This window comes from Thalia democratica, chromosome 5 (genome assembly GCF_965202585.1).
Source record: "Thalia democratica chromosome 5, ktThaDemo2.hap1.1, whole genome shotgun sequence".
Taxonomy (NCBI): domain Eukaryota; kingdom Metazoa; phylum Chordata; class Thaliacea; order Salpida; family Salpidae; genus Thalia; species Thalia democratica.
In genome coordinates this window covers 45960375-45976150 of record NC_139169.1, presented here as the reverse complement: position 1 = coordinate 45976150, position 15776 = coordinate 45960375, and the positions used below count along the sequence as shown (strand labels likewise).

At 26.8% G+C, this 15776-nt stretch overlaps 2 protein-coding genes across 2 annotated transcripts; both read right to left on the bottom strand.

Annotated features, from left to right (window-relative positions):
- Nucleotides 1–1887: 1887 nt before the first annotated feature.
- Nucleotides 1888–5178, bottom strand: LOC145835571 (puromycin-sensitive aminopeptidase-like). The gene is made up of 2 exons (XM_082943227.1): nucleotides 4957–5178; nucleotides 1888–4668 (listed from the first exon to the last, which is right to left on the bottom strand). Exons 1-2 carry the CDS (start codon nucleotides 5065–5067, stop codon nucleotides 2197–2199), a joined length of 2583 nt encoding a protein of 860 aa, XP_082799353.1. The 5' UTR covers nucleotides 5068–5178; the 3' UTR covers nucleotides 1888–2196.
- Nucleotides 5179–5369: 191 nt separating this feature from the next.
- LOC145836086 (adipocyte plasma membrane-associated protein-like) lies at nucleotides 5370–13109 on the bottom strand. The gene is made up of 6 exons (XM_082943887.1): nucleotides 12834–13109; nucleotides 12301–12473; nucleotides 9488–9697; nucleotides 7461–7658; nucleotides 6807–6954; nucleotides 5370–5933 (listed from the first exon to the last, which is right to left on the bottom strand). The coding sequence occupies exons 1-6, from the start codon at nucleotides 13097–13099 to the stop codon at nucleotides 5738–5740; spliced, it is 1191 nt and encodes a 396-aa protein (XP_082800013.1). The 5' UTR covers nucleotides 13100–13109; the 3' UTR covers nucleotides 5370–5737.
- Nucleotides 13110–15776: the final 2667 nt, after the last annotated feature.

Below are 15776 nucleotides of genomic sequence, written 5' to 3'. Positions count from 1 at the left end.
AATTAGATGATCACATACGGAGAAAAACTTTATGAACTTCCGATGAAAGAGATTTAAAAAAAAGACATCATAATGTTATTTAGTATCTCTGAAAAAAAAGGTTTTATTTGATTATTCTATAACAATGATAGTTGATACGTAACTTTTTCAATACTCATACGATTTAAAAAAAGTTTCAGTTTGCAGACTAACACTTTTACCAAAGATTTCATAATAAACATGGTTTCAAAATCGGTAATAAACGCAAACTTAATTTCTTGCTTAAAGCTATAGTTCTCAGAATATTAAAGAACTGTACACATTAAATACTTACTTCAAAAATATTAATTTACTATGATTTAATTATTATCAAACGCTTTAGTTTTTTTAAATAGTAACAAAAAAAATACTAAAAAGTAACTAATTACTATACACAACTACACACGTTGGAAAACACAGTAATATAAAATGCAAAACCTTGTAAAACTCGAACTTTTATGACGAAGTCAAAAGTACTTTTCTTACTGTACGCAATTTTGTATTTAGTTCTTGTTTGTAAAAGATATATTTTAAATTTTTGAAAAATTTATCTATTTGAACTGCAAACTAATACCCTTATCTCATTTTCAAATTTGGATCCGTCTCTGTGCTAAAAGAAAACTGGCTTACAGAACTATCGATAGTCTTATTTAGAAAGCTACTAATTAATTATATTTTTGTTTGATTGATATGCAAAAAGTAAATTTAATTTATAGCTTTACAGTCTTAATATCTGTAAAAATTGTTAATCTACCGGATCTGTTTGTCGAGTGAAGATCCGGACGGATTTTTACAAAAAAAAAACAAAAACAGATGCGTACATCACTAGTTTGAATACCTTTTAAGAAAACTTTATAGCATGTTCCCAGAAATCCAAAATCAAACTTAAAAAATTAACTCTTACCAAAACAATATTTAGAGAATTTCAGAATAAATTTAAGCAAAAGAATTTATTTGTTCGGCAACTACTAAAATATAACTAGTGTCTGTCTTCACTTGTTTGCATCAAAGAAAACATTGGCGAAAGTCTAAGAGCCAAAACCTGAACTTTCATGTGCCGTGAGACAAGTCAAGTACAAAAAGTTTTCATACCTTTTGGATCATCAGACCATCCTAATAGAGCCAAAGCCTAGACTCTTTAGTGCCTAAAGACGAGCTCAAGTTATAAATTTTTGATCACACCAATTGGACCATCATATGATTTTATTATCAATAATAAAATTATAACTATTTATTGAGCTTCAATAGAAATATTATATTATACAAAATGTTACCAACATCATATAAAAGCAAAAATAAACAACTTTTAAATTTCAAGAAAGTCATAGTTTTCAAAATAAATAAAACTCAATTTATCTTTTGCTGGAACGCAATATCTATAAAACTTTTAACTAATCTAAATTAGTGGCAACCCTGTTAAAAAATCAAAAAATAAGCTAATAAAAATTTTCTTGACAAAGCTTACCTAGATTTTTAATTCTCTTAATTATAAGCTAGGTAATTATGTACGAGAAAAATTCCTTTGGTAACAACTATATTTTAATATAGACCAAGCTCTTATAAATTAAAAATACCTGAAGTTTTTTTTGTTTTTATTAATTAAAAAGTAAAATAGATAGTATTTTGCATATAAAGAATTAAAATATTTAGTAAGTCTATTTACTTTAATGCATTTCTTTTTTGATGCAACATGTATGATTTATTTCGAAACAAAATATAAACTTTTTTATCAAGGACACAAACAGTTTCGCATATTTAAATTTATTAAGGTTTTTGAAATTATTTTTAATCAATTTTAGGTTTTTACTTTTATCTTTTTTAAACAAAATGACTACAGAAGTAATTCTACCCATGGTTTATTGGTGTAATATTGCGTGGTATAAGGTTGGTATTTAATTATGTAACAATTGCTTAACTTAAAAATAAATACTAATTAACAAATCAAAAGGATCAAAGACTAAAGTAATAGAAACAAAGCTTTCTAAAAGCTAAATAAACATGAAAGTTGCTATATTGAAAAGAAGTAGCACACAGTTTTGTTTGTATCTACTATGTAAATAGTTGTAAGAAGCTTTATTAGGATTTACATTGATAAAGTATAAAAATCGTATAAGTAACTGGGAAATAAGAAAAATTCTTAATATAATAAAATAATATCTAACAAAATCAAGTAAATATTTAGCTGAAATATTTTTTCAACGCTTGATGATTTTTTTTTCGTAAATGAATATTTAGTTCAATTTTCTCAACACACTGTTTGAATTTCATATCACAGTTCTTGCTAATTTTATCAGTTAAGAACTCTTTTACTTCTTTCAACATGTCTTCAGTGGAAAAGAAAGGAGTTGAAGCATCAATAAACTTTGCTAAGAGATGATTACCACCGTACTTTTTGTATAAAACATTCCAATTTTCTTTGACAAACTTCCACGATTCGTCTCGACCAACTTTTGACCCAAGTGCAATTCCTTTCAAGATTTTGTAGCGTTCATTGTCACGCACATTACTTGACATCATATACTGTAGAGCGAGCCTAACACATTCCAGACTACCGACGCAACCTAGAGCAATTTCAATCTCATTCTTTTCTTCCATGGAATCTACTCTCATGTGCAGTTCAGTCATATTTTTGAAAGCTTCCAGTCCGCCTTTGGAAACATACACTTCATAGACGGAAGCACGAATTTCCGAATCGACTTTAATTGATTTTTCAAAAAAGTTTTTTATAATTTCCATGCATTCTTTATTGACCTCATCATCGTTTGAAGCTGTAATAAGAATTTTTCTTAAACTCGAGTCCAAATGTGTTTCTTTTTGTTTAGCTTTCATCCCAACGCGGTTCATTATGTTGTTAAAGAGATCTTTTTGAAATTTAACTAACTTCCGAAAAGCGTGGTCATCATCCCACACAAGCACCTTCACTTGGCTCATACTTTTCACAATTTCCTTCCACACTGGATATTCCGTTTCGTTTTTAAAAGTTTCAAGCAAGTCAAAGTAAGTGATAAAAGAAACTTGACCAGCAAGAGCCATCGCGCTGACGTCATTGATTATGTTAAGACGATCAAAACAGTTGAGTTGGTGGTCCTTGATCGCAGAAACCAGCCTTGACAGAAGTTCATCGCTGTAGTTGACTCTGTAGAAGCCACAAAAGCCAGGGTTAATTTTTAACCAAGCGTTTTTCCCGACATGTTCTACATTAACTTGGCTGCTCTCTGAAGTAATTATAAAAGATTGATGTTCTTCTGAAGATTTTGAGTAGGTTGATGAAGTTGTGATGTTTAACGGAACTTGCCACAAGTAGTTAGAACGTTCTTCAGATGGTGAAAGACAAAACTTTTGTTGAGAAAGATTCAAAGTAATGTAGTCTGCATTTTCGGATGCAATAGAAGCATTGATAACAGGAAATCCCATTTGTTTTGTCCAAGTTGACATCACCTTTTCAACCGGCTTACCACTGGTGCTTTCTAAACATTTCCACAAATCTTCAGTTTGTGTGTTAGAATAGGCGTAATTTTTAAAGTACATTTTCATACCTTTTTTGAAATTTTCTGCTCCGATCCAAAAGTAAATCATTCTTATGATGTTTCCTCCTTTTTGGTACGAGATAACATCAAAAATCTCATCAACTTTAGCTGGATGATTTACGGGAACTTCAATGGCATGACTGTTCTTCAGGCTATCCAGCTCTAAGGAACGTATAGTGTCATCGTTGACATACTGCTCCCAAATTTTAAATTTTGGGTAGCAAACATCGGTTGCTTCGTACTGCATAAAAGTAGCGAACCCTTCATTTAGCCACAAGTGAGTCCACCACTTCATAGTAACTAGGTTACCAAACCACTGGTGCGACACTTCGTGACACACAATGGTGGTCACCCATTGCTTTTGTGCCTCGGAAGACTCTTGTTCGTCAACGAGAAGAGCAGACTCTCTGAAAGTTATCAAACCCCAATTTTCCATGGCGCTATAAGAAAAATCGGATATTGCGATTAAGTCAAGCTTGTTCATAGGGTATGGGCAATCAAAAAAATTAGTAAAATGTTTCACTGATTTAATGGCAACTTCCAAAGGATAACTTCCGTGATCAGACTTTCCCGGTGGAGTGTAAACTTTGATTTCAATTCCATCGCTGGTCTTGCCTTGTACGTAGTCAAACTCTCCAATAACGAAAGCAAGCAGGTAAGTGGACATCTTCTTGGACTTTGCAAATACAACTCTTTTAGTAATCTGATCTTCAAGAACCGTTTCACTTACGACGTTCATATTCGACAAAGCAACAAAATCTTTCGGGACATTGAGTGTGACACTAAAAGTGCTTTTCAAAGCAGGCTCATCCCAGCAAGGAAAGCACTGTCTGGCACTGGTTGAACAAAACTGTGTAACTAAATTGTACCTGTCCACAGCGTCACTGGTAACTTTAGTTCGATAGAACCCACACATTTTGTCGTTGTGAACACCCTTGAACGACATGTTGAGCACAGCAGGGCCTTTTTTCAAGACTTCATCAAAAACTAAAGTGCAGGTTTCGTCATTTTCGTTAAAATTCACTTGAGTCGGAACGACTTTTGTTTCTGAACTTTTTACGCTGCATTCCTTGATCTCAAGTTCTTTGCTGTTAATTTTGATTTCCTTCGTTTCCTCATTTATCTGTATTTTTTATAGTGTTCAAAGTATTTGTTGTACAAAAACTAAACTAAATTTAATTAAAAATGATTTACAGTAAATAGTTTATACTTTGTAAAGGATCAAATTTTTTACTCTTAAGTCGTTATCTAATATAGAAATAAAGACAGCTATAGTTTAATTTGAAACATTTGAGTAAATAGCTAGTTATAGGATAAAAATAGTTAGTTTTTTATTGTAAAAATAACTTTCTTTCAAAGTCTTTATTTTTTAGATATTAAAACAGTGAAAGTATGAACACAAATCGCTTACTATTATATCAACAGATTGTTGTCCTTCAAAAGTAAATGTTTCAAATGAAGGAATTAACGAAATTTCATAGTGAAATGGCTTAACATTAGTTGGTAAACGAGAAAAATCCATATTTTGCTAACAGATTAATAAAAACTTATTAATAAAAATATTTTCTAAAAAAGTAAGTTGCAAAAAGCAGAATTTTTTTATTAAAAACTTCAAAACCAATTTTTAGGAACTTTAAAAGCTATAACTACGTTTTAATCTGAACTATGTTTGTAATGATAGCATATAGATCTAAAACTATAAAACAAAACATAAAAACCAAATTTATTACAAAATATATGTTATATAAAAAAACTGGATTTAAAAAAAAGCAAAATGTAATACATTAATCTTTAATTTTTTAAATATGAATTAAAAATTGCATACAATCACAACATCGATATTTTTCATAGCTTATAAGTCTCATGAACCTGTAAATAAACAGCAAAAAGAAGAACTAGTTTTAAAATTTAGATTAATAAATTTTTTCTTTTTAATATTTATTAAGTTTCTATATTGTTTAGAGCAAAGATTGCAAACTTAATAACTATTTTTTGTTTTTTATTCATTATTCAGAGAACTTTGATACATTGTAATTCTTTTTCTCAGTTTGAATATTTAATAAAAGCAGAATAAACAATTCAAACATGTAAAACTGCAAAAAAAAATTTAGAACAACACATATTAAAAAATTCTGGATTAAAACAAAAGAGAAATACATTTTGTTGATTTGCTTCTTTAGTTCAAAAAAAATCTAGTTTTTCATGATTACAATATAATCGGCGGTGTAGCTTCCAATAACGTAGTTTCCGTTGCTCAGTTGTGTCATCTGTGAAACATCTGACGTCATCACTCCTCCCTTGTCGTGTAATGTTCTTATGACGTCATAATCCTTTGAAGATATTACTGCCACTACGTTGTGTTTGCTAGTCATCAACAGTTTTACCAGCCTTTAAAAATTCTGAATACAGTGATAGTTTTTGTAGTTTTAACTACTATGTCTAACTAAAGTCTAGCAACATAAACACTTTGATTATATTTATAAAACGAAGTAATCTTTAAATACATACAACGCTGAGCTTTTAGTCAGTCTTAGCTTTTTTATAAAGATCTATGAAACTATAGATAAACTTAATTAAAAGTGTAAGTATTTTACTTTGATAGATTCAATTAAACACAGGTACATTTTTAATAATTGAAATCAGTTTTTCTTAAGTATGCACCTGTGCACAGAAACAAACTTATTGTTCACAAAATTTTCTATAAGATATTTATACATTTCTAAAAAAGGTTTACTCTACAAAAACATTGTAATAAAAAATGTTTTTATTACTGATTTAATAAAAAAAAAATCATATTTTAAATCAAAAGTACGCAAAAAAGTCTTATAACATTTTTTTAATAATATACATTTGGAAATTTATTAACATTTTAATTTAAATTAATTAACAAAGTTGTATTTAATTACAATAATTTAGGTTTAAAAAATTTATTTTTACTTATAAAATAAGCTAAATGTATTATAAGTATTAACTGAAAAATCTTCTTTGTACAGCTTTTAAAAAGTTGGAAAACCACTGATTTTTTTAGTACTGTGGATAGTTGATTTTCTACGTGAGTTTGTCTTTAAATTTATTTCGTAAAAACTGGTAACAATTTTTATTGATACAATAATTAAATTTTCAAATACTTTTTTGACACAAAAAGTCTTGTCTTGTCCTATACATAATTTTGTTAAATTATCTATATAATTGGTAATTTAAATAAAAGTTTTATTTGTATTGATTTAATTTAAACTTATTAACATTAAACACGCATCTAACCAGAAAAATTGATCGTAACTGGTCAAGCCTAGAACGATTTGTTTAAGAGTTGTGAATTTGTTGAAATACAAACCAGTTTCAGTGATCACATGACTTCCAGCAACCAACAAGTCATTTTCGTTATTCATTCTAATGTTGTCTGGAGCAACTTGAATTTAAAAGCATTCAATTAAGTATGTAATATAGTTGTAAAGCCTTGTTATGTTTACTAAACTAATTAAACAACTTAAGATACTACTATATTACCAAAGATAAAGTTATAGGCATTAAATCTTAAAGATCCAAACAAGCAAAGCTTTTTGCAAATTAAAAACACTGCTTTTGTACAAAATGCCTTATTCGACAATGTTATTTTAATGACCATAAAATATGAAAAACTCTACAGAGTGTGCAATTATAGACTCTGTATGGCTGTTTAAATTTTATAGGAAGTAAAATACCATAGTAAGACATATAAAGTATTAGTATACTATTTTTTTTTATATAGAGTATTAATGTAATCTTGTACTTTTCTTAAGCATTTACTTTGACATTCTAAGCTCACAATTTTTAGCTCAAACTTTTAAGTCAAACTTTTTAGGAAAAAAATGTACAACTATAATACTGTGTTCAAAAAAAAGTATATATCAACTAATTTATCAAAATAAAACTTACAAGGCAAATTTACAGTTTTTACTATTTCTTTTTTTTCGATGTTAACAACAATAACTCTAAAAGAACTTCCCTCAGAAACAACTAAGTGATTTCCATCTGAAGAAATCTGAATTCCATTTGCACAGCAAAGTTTTTCCAACAAAACTTTAGCTTCATTTGTTGCCAAATTAAACTGCATCAACCTTCCATCACAAATTCCTGTTAATAAGAATAACTTATTTGAATAAATACACTTCAAAAAAAAAAACAATTTGAAATAATAACTATTTTAGCTTGTAGATATTGTTTAAATTTTTATTAACCTTGTCAGTTTATTTAATATGTAAGTTATTAAGAAAACTGCAAAAAACTAGCAAAAATATAATTACTTTGTTTATTAAAGATAATGTTAATTTTCAAAGAATTTTTAAACACACTAGAATTATTATACTATTTTTTTTAAGTTCCATCGTTTCATTAGTACTGGTCCCGCATTATTTTATAAGGGCCGTACTGTATAAAAACATTTTTCTGTGGGCTGCAGTTATTTCAAAGTACTTGTAGTAACTAACACAAAAATACTATATTAAACCAAAAATGTGATTAAAAAAACATAAGTAGAGCACTGGTAATGAGTAATTATTAAGTTTAGAGCTTTTATCACAAAAACTTTTCTTATTACTGTTTCTGAAAAAGGTATATTTCGAGCTAAAAGTTACCTCTTAGGTCACAGCTTTTGGCTGCATGCAGTTTGCTGACTCCTGCATTAGTACGTGAGTTTCAATACCAGGGTATATTATTTTTTTTACTTTATACTAAAAAAAACTATCTACTGAACCTCAGAACTTTATAAAAAATTGATTCAAAAAAAATTTGTTGAGTTTTAGCAAAGTAGTATAAGGAATGACAAGACTTTTTAAACACCTTAATTAAACCTTTTTTAAAAATGTCTAAAAACTTTATTCGAAAAATTGAAAAATGTATTTTATTTGATATAAAGTAAAAACTCTATGTATTAATTACTATTAAACTTTTATTAACCAAAGACTTATAGCATCCAACCAACATTTTACTATAACTAATTTCAATAATTAAAATTTTCTAGATTTCAACTGCTTATCATTTAGTACCTTTTTAAAACTTAAGGTTTTTAAAGCGTTAGGTTTAAAATAAAAAATTAGATTGAAAAAAAATAGTTATTAAAATTATAAAACTTTTATAAAACTAAAACATATATGTCTTAAGGGCATAGGGAGGGTAAAACACTTTTTTCAAAATTTGATCTTGTTTTATATAGTTTTTACTAAGCTACAAGATGCTTTTTACAGGTTTTGAAAATTCAAAATATTTTTTGAGATATAGCCGGTCAAACTCGGAGGCAACAGTAAGATCCTTATGGGAGGCGCAAACTAAAACGGCAAATAACTAGAATTCACTAAAAATCTATCTCCTCCTACGTTTTTTGAGATAACTTTTGTTTTGTTTAATTTTTATATAAATTTTTTATTTTTTAATTTTTCTAAAAAAATTTCTAACAGAATTTTCTAAATATATCAAGAAACACTTCCTAAGATTTTGAAGTAGTTATCTCAAAAAACGTAGGAGAAGATAGATTTTTAGTGAAATATGTAGTCTATTTTTGTTGTTTTAGCTTGCAAAAATTCAGAATTTTTAAGCTTCTGCTAAATTTGACAATGAAAAATTTGTGGTTCATTTGTTTGTATCAGAAATTTTTTACAAAAATTATAATATCTTAAAAGTTAATTAAAGATTTTTAATCTGTAAAAACTGGACTTTAGTTTAAACTTAAAGCTTTCAAACAAAAACCAAAAATATTTTTTGTAAAAAAATGATAGACTGTTATATGACCTTAAAATTTTGTGGAAAACTTAACAATTACTTTTCATAGACAGAGAAAATTTAACTTTTTAAAGTTATAATTTGAAGTAGTATAATTCTGAAGTTTTTTTTAACACTTATTATTATAAACAACCAATTTGAATTTAATGAGAATTATACAATTTGTTTTATTTATTGAATTTTGTAACCTCCAGCATATGCATAAGCAATTGTTGTAAGTGATTGAGTTGTTGATGTTTCCGTAAAATAAATAATATTGTCTTTTATGTCCAGATCGTTCACAAAAACAATACCATCAGGAGAGTAGATTGTTTTCTTAACTTTTGTATACAAGTTTACTTCATAAATACCAAATTTTGCATCAGCTACAAACAGTTTCTCATCTTTTATACGAAGACCTGTTGTATTTTTTTACTTCACTTTTTTCAGCTTTCCATTGATTTAAAAATACATAACCAAAACTTGAAATATTTTGATCTATACTTTACTAGTAAATTGTATGGAACGTGTTAAGTTCTTAAAGAACACTACCCATTGAGACCTATTGTATAAATGTTAAATACACCGTCATACAAGTTAGCAAAATATCTAGATGTAATAATCAAACGACATATTCCAAAATAATAATATGTAGAAAATAATAAAGTATTTTTAGAAAAACTCTGCAAATACAAACGTAAAGATAATAATTACTGTATTAGCTTTGAGGTAGTTTCATTATTCACTAATGTTCCATTAAATGAAACATTACAGATGATTACAAATGGAGTACCTGATAGTACCATACCAAAATCAAACATGATCAATCTTCTAAAATCTGTTACTGGAGGCTTGTTTTAGTATAATAAGAAATTATTCATACAAATAGATGGTGCAAGTATCGGAAACCCTTCAGCTCCTACTATAGCAAATTATTTTATGATAACATAAGTTCACCTAAGAATTAGGTGGAAACAAACTCCCATTTTTGGACATCAAAATCAAACTAACAACAGAAAAAGAAATAACAAGGTATACAAAAAAGAAATTGATACAGATGTTATTTTAAATTTTAGTGCAATAACACCAATTAAATGGAAAAGTGCTTTAATATTATGGTTTTTGAATAGAGTAAAAATTAAAGCTCCTACTGATACAATTAACAAACAAGAAATCACAAACTTAAAAGAAAAGTTTATAAAAAATGGTTAGCCAAATAAATTCTTTGATGACGTAATTGAAAGATCTATTAACAACAATAAAGAGTTTACTAATGAGAAACTAAATAGCTCAAACTTCAAAAACATCCTAAAAGTACCTTACATTGAAAAGTAAGTAGAGAATATAAAAAGAAACTAGAAAAACAATTAAACAATTATATTGAAAACTTCAAAGTTATTTTTACTACAAGCTAAATAGGTTATTAATTCAGCAACAAAGACATCTCACGAATTGAAATCTAACGTGGTCTACAAATATAAATGCGCTTACAATAAGAGCATCGAATATATCAGATTCACTTCGATGCCACTAATAGAAAGAGTCAAAGAACATATAAAAGGAAAACAGCTGTATTTGACCAAATTAGTAATTGTTATGTTTGTAAAAATGAAAGAATAACTGTTAACAACTTTGGTATTTTAAAAGAGTGTAGAAATAAACTTAAGACCCTGATCAGTGAAGCTATTTTAATTTAATGTTATAATCCAATTTTAAACAAACAATTGACTAAACCGGGTATTACCCACACACTAAGAATTTTTTACTAGTTATATATTTTTTTTTTAAACAATGTATAAATATTTATGTAACCTGTAATTTTACTGTAGTTTATAATTAAAAAAAAAACTGTTTATATATATCTTATTACTTAATTTTTCTTATATATTTAGTTGTTTAACAATAATTTTTAGTTATTTTACACAGTTTTTTTATTGAAAATGACTGATGAAAAGTCAAAACAGATCTAATAAAATTCAATTTGAGCCTAAAAAAAGTTAAATTGCAAAAGCAATTTTTTTTAGAAAATAACATTAGCAAAATGCAGTTTTTAGTGATTATAAACTTTTTTATTAAGAGCATGTTTATGTCAAACTTCCTGACTTATGCACTTTTTTCCGCTTTTCCTGACTTTACTGAATTTTTGGCAACCCTGCATATGTAGAGTCTCATTAACAAAAAAAAAACAAAAAACAATAGATTTCATATGATTCACATTAAAAGTATAAAGCTTTAAGTAATCATCTGTATTAAGTTTAATGTTAAACTAGAAGATAAATTTACTGCTTATACAAAAAAAGATGATATGAAATAATATTTTATAAACTGCTAGCCAAGTTTGAAAATAACTGTACAATATAAAACTTATTTATCTTTCATATGGGTAGGTGTCAAAAATGCACAAATGGACTCTTTTGCATGTTTTCAATTTTGCAAGTGTCACTTTTGCACAGGTTGAAACTTTTTTTTCAATTTATGTCTTTTTGTATTAATTTATTTTCTTGTTTTTACTTTCATAGTTACCAAAACCCTTACTCTTGGTCAGTAAATTTTATTTATTTTATTTTTCTTTATTTATTATTATACATTACCCCCCCCCCCCCCCTAACCTTTACTCTAGGTCGGTAACTTTTTTCTTCTTATGTTTGATTTTTTCTACTATCACTGTTACCCCTAACTCTTACCCTAGGTAAGATTTTTTTTTTTTTTTTTGTTAGTTTTTACTCTTGTGCAAAATTTTTACTAGTGCAAAAACAACCCTTCACATTAAAGTTACTTTTTGTGCAAAAGTGTTTTTGTGTAAAAGTGACTCTTAGTGCAAAATTGACACTTTTTGCAAAAGTGTTTTTTAAAACTGAACAATCTACATTTAAGACAATATCATAAGTCCTTTAAAGATTATTTTTTTGATTTAGGCTGGGAAATAGCATTAAGTAAACATACTTTTATTTTATAAAAAAATACAATTATCTATGAATTTATTTTAAAGTATTACAAATAAATAAATAGCTTTAAAATAAACCTAATGGCCTTGAAGAACTAGACTTTGGGACAATTTCTTCAACAATACCATTATCAACTAAACCATCATCACTTGGATAAACTTTTACAACTCTACCATCAAGTAAACTAACTACTAATACTTTTGTTTCACCAATTTCTACAATAGATTCAGCCCCTTTTAAGCCATTAACTCTGGTTTAAAAGTTCTTTTAAAAAGCAACTAAATTATCCTTTGCAGGTTTAAAAATCTAATTATATAATTTATTATCTACTTATGTTAAGCATGTTACAAACAATAGCAACAAAAAAACTTGGGATTTTGCATACATTGGTCAACTTTAAGACTGAAAACTTTTTAAGTTCATTTAATGTAACAAAAATTTTTAAACGAAGATAGCATAGCAAACAAATCAATAGGAAGTTACAAAAAGTACTAATATCATTATGAAAAAATTGCCTAGAAAACAATGGTTGTTACAAAGGGTAGAATTTGAGACTGATGTTTTTCAACCTCAAAAAATCCTACAAAAAACTATAGTTTCATAAACTTACCTTTTTCCTTGAGCTAGATCAGAGTTTACACTAAAAAATCCTTTTAGTTTTATAAACTGTATATTTTCTGGTACTTGAACAGTAAAAGGAGAAAGCAGATATCCAAGAAGAGATATAAAAGAAAGTGTTAGGATAGCAACACCAAAAACACTCCAGCTTTTTTGAGTTTCAACTGCAGGTACCAACCTCATTCTGTTTTCAGTTATTTCACTATCATTATCACAAACGTTGATGTTAATTCTTTTTCTTAATTCATTTTTTACCATGGTTAATCAAAATATATGTTTATAGAATAAAAGTTATAAAGTATTACATATTACCAACAAGTTTGATTTCAAAACTTAAGTTTTTACTTAGGGTAATTACCAAGTTTAAACTTCATACTAATATGTTTGTATTGTTGGGTAAACATCTAATCTATTATGGTGGAGTTTTAGTTAGTTAAGCTTAGTAAAGTCTAGTAGCTTTATTTCTACTTAATTACTATACACAGAAAATATATAGTTTTTTATTCAGAAGAAAAAATCAGAAATTTAAGCCACGCTTACAGGAGAGCAGTGTTTTTATTTGTGTAAAACAGCTAAACGTACTCTCAGATAAATAATAAAGTTTATAGTTTAATTAGTTTTTTGTACAGTGAGGCGAGGCCTATATTATATTAGCAGTATGCAATACACTGCATTACATTTATAGATAGGTTTATGGTGTGTTTACAAAAATTTAGTATGTTTTCTTTGTAATAGAGAATTAATTACAATAATTTTACCATAGGATCAATAACCTCACTCAGCCTCTTTCTGTTCTTAATTTTTATGGAGTTTACGCATCAAAATAAATTAATCTTTTGAACGATGAAATTATATTTTATTGTTTCTACTAACTATTTATAAATTCAATTTTGAAGATTATTATATTTTTTACAGGTATAATCTTAACTTTTTTTATTAAATTTTTTTAAACGGTTTTAGCGGAGGAGAGCATTTTTATTTCTGTTTTTTTTATAATTCATAAAGGAAACATTAAAGTATATGCCCTTGTTATGGTAACTGAATAAATTAAAACAGCTCATGTAAAAACTATTATTAAACAGAATAAGACCAAAAAGCAATTTAAGCATATAAGTTTTTGTAAATTATAGGGCGTAGGCTGATATATTTTAGTTCATATCAGTAACTAAAATTCAATATACTATGTTTACTTGTAGTTTAAACTATATATGGTACTGATAAGCTGTTACACATTTATATATTTTTTAAGAGTCGTATCATTAAGTTCTTACTAATTCTTATTCTTAGTACATGTAATTAATTAAAGTTATTAAATGGATTGCATTTTTAGTATTTAAGTTTTATAGACTTAGTAAAGGCTTTGTATAACGACATATCAAATAAAGTAAAAAAATATTGTTTAAGTATTCATTAATATGTTTTTTTTTAAACTTTTCTTTCTATCTTTTTTCCAAAACTTTAGATTTTTTGAAAATCTGAGATTTTTAGAGTTTAGGCTAAAAGCTCATGGAAAACCAAGAAAATTAATACTGTTTGAAAAATTAAGTAAAAACCTAGAATATCAAGCACAAATTTTAATATAATATAATTTTTATATTAAAGCAGATTCCTTAACATTTTAACTCAAAAATTATATTGCAATAAATTTCAATTAAATGCTTTTATTTCACTTTGTTTATGATATGATGATGTCATAATCTCTACTATCAAAACTTTGAAAAGTGGAAAATCAAAAAGTTTTAAAACTTTGACTAAAAGTTCATTGTAAATCAAAAAGTTGTTATTATTTTTAAAAACGGATTAAATCTGGAATATTAAACACAACCTTAGAAAAATAAATAAGTTTGAATTTATAAAAGCAGATTTCCGCATATTGTTTAGTTTTTTGTTTTTGTTTGTGCTTTTAGTTTTAATGTTTAAAGTATAATAAAGGCATTTCAACTATTGATGTTTATCAAAGGCGATATTGCTATATTTGTATAAATTTATTAAGTTTTAATAAAAGCTGTCATTTTGTCTGCAGTTTTATTTATGAATGATAAGACGCTAGAAACATGCTTTAATGTTGTCAAATTTTCAAAAATGTTGTTATGTACAGTTAAAATTTTAATTCAACCTTTGACGTGCTTTTTACCAAAGATCCTAACAGTAAACAATTACTACTTAAATATACTATAGTACAGTACTTATTCACTTATCCGGACACGTTGGGCAAGATTTTTCTGTAAACATGTCCGGATAACCTAAAATCCGGATAAGTACAAAAAATCAATTTTTTCATATAGTTATATAAGTGCTGCATATAACGCAATGCATAATAAAAGTGTTATGGTAAAAACAATTACATAGTAATTGTGAGTAACATATAGTAAAATGAAAAATAACGAAAGCTAAATTTTAGGTTAACAAATTAACTTTTTCTAAGATAGAGAAACATCATATTCATTAACCCTATGCAACAATATTCGTTTTTTAGGGTCAAGCAAGTAAAATTTGTTATTTGTTATTCCATCTGCCCTAACTTTTAATTTAAAAAAGAGACAAATTTTCATAAGAGAAAATATAAATTAAATTTATCTTTTAAAACAAAAAATAGTTTAAAACTACCTTTCTAAAATAAAAAATAAAAAACACAAATATTAAGAAAAACAAAAAACTTGGCTAAGTTAAATAAATTTAACGGACACATATCACTCCTAACAAACTAGTTTTTATTGGAAGTTTTACTAAAATAGAAAAAAATAAACGTTTGTTTTATAGTTTTTTCACGTTTAAAAGCAGAAAACTTATTGAGTTTAATAAATTGTGAATTTTTTTCTGGCGTGACTTTTGGCTGACACCGATAATAACATAATTGCCAATAAAAAAAACTTCTAAATTTTAGATAAAACTAAAAGTTATGTTTTAAATAACATTGCTTTGAAATTTTCTAAAA

What these genes read in the sequence shown, in the direction of transcription:
- LOC145835571 (XM_082943227.1), bottom strand. Translation starts at nt 5,067, where the DNA reads ATGGATTTTTCTCGTTTACCAACTAATGTTAAGCCATTTCACTATGAA. An exon ending in AACAATCTGTTGATATAATA is followed by an intron (nt 4,669 to 4,956) that starts GTAAGCGATTTG and finishes TAAAAAATACAG; the next exon opens with ATAAATGAGGAAACGAAGGA.
- LOC145836086 (XM_082943887.1), bottom strand. Translation starts at nt 13,099, where the DNA reads ATGGTAAAAAATGAATTAAGAAAAAGAATTAACATCAACGTTTGTGAT. An exon ending in TAGTTCTTCAAGGCCATTAG is followed by an intron (nt 9,698 to 12,300) that starts GTTTATTTTAAA and finishes AAAATACAACAG; the next exon opens with GTCTTCGTATAAAAGATGAG. An exon ending in AGTTACGATCAATTTTTCTG is followed by an intron (nt 5,934 to 6,806) that starts GTTAGATGCGTG and finishes GAATTTTTAAAG; the next exon opens with GCTGGTAAAACTGTTGATGA.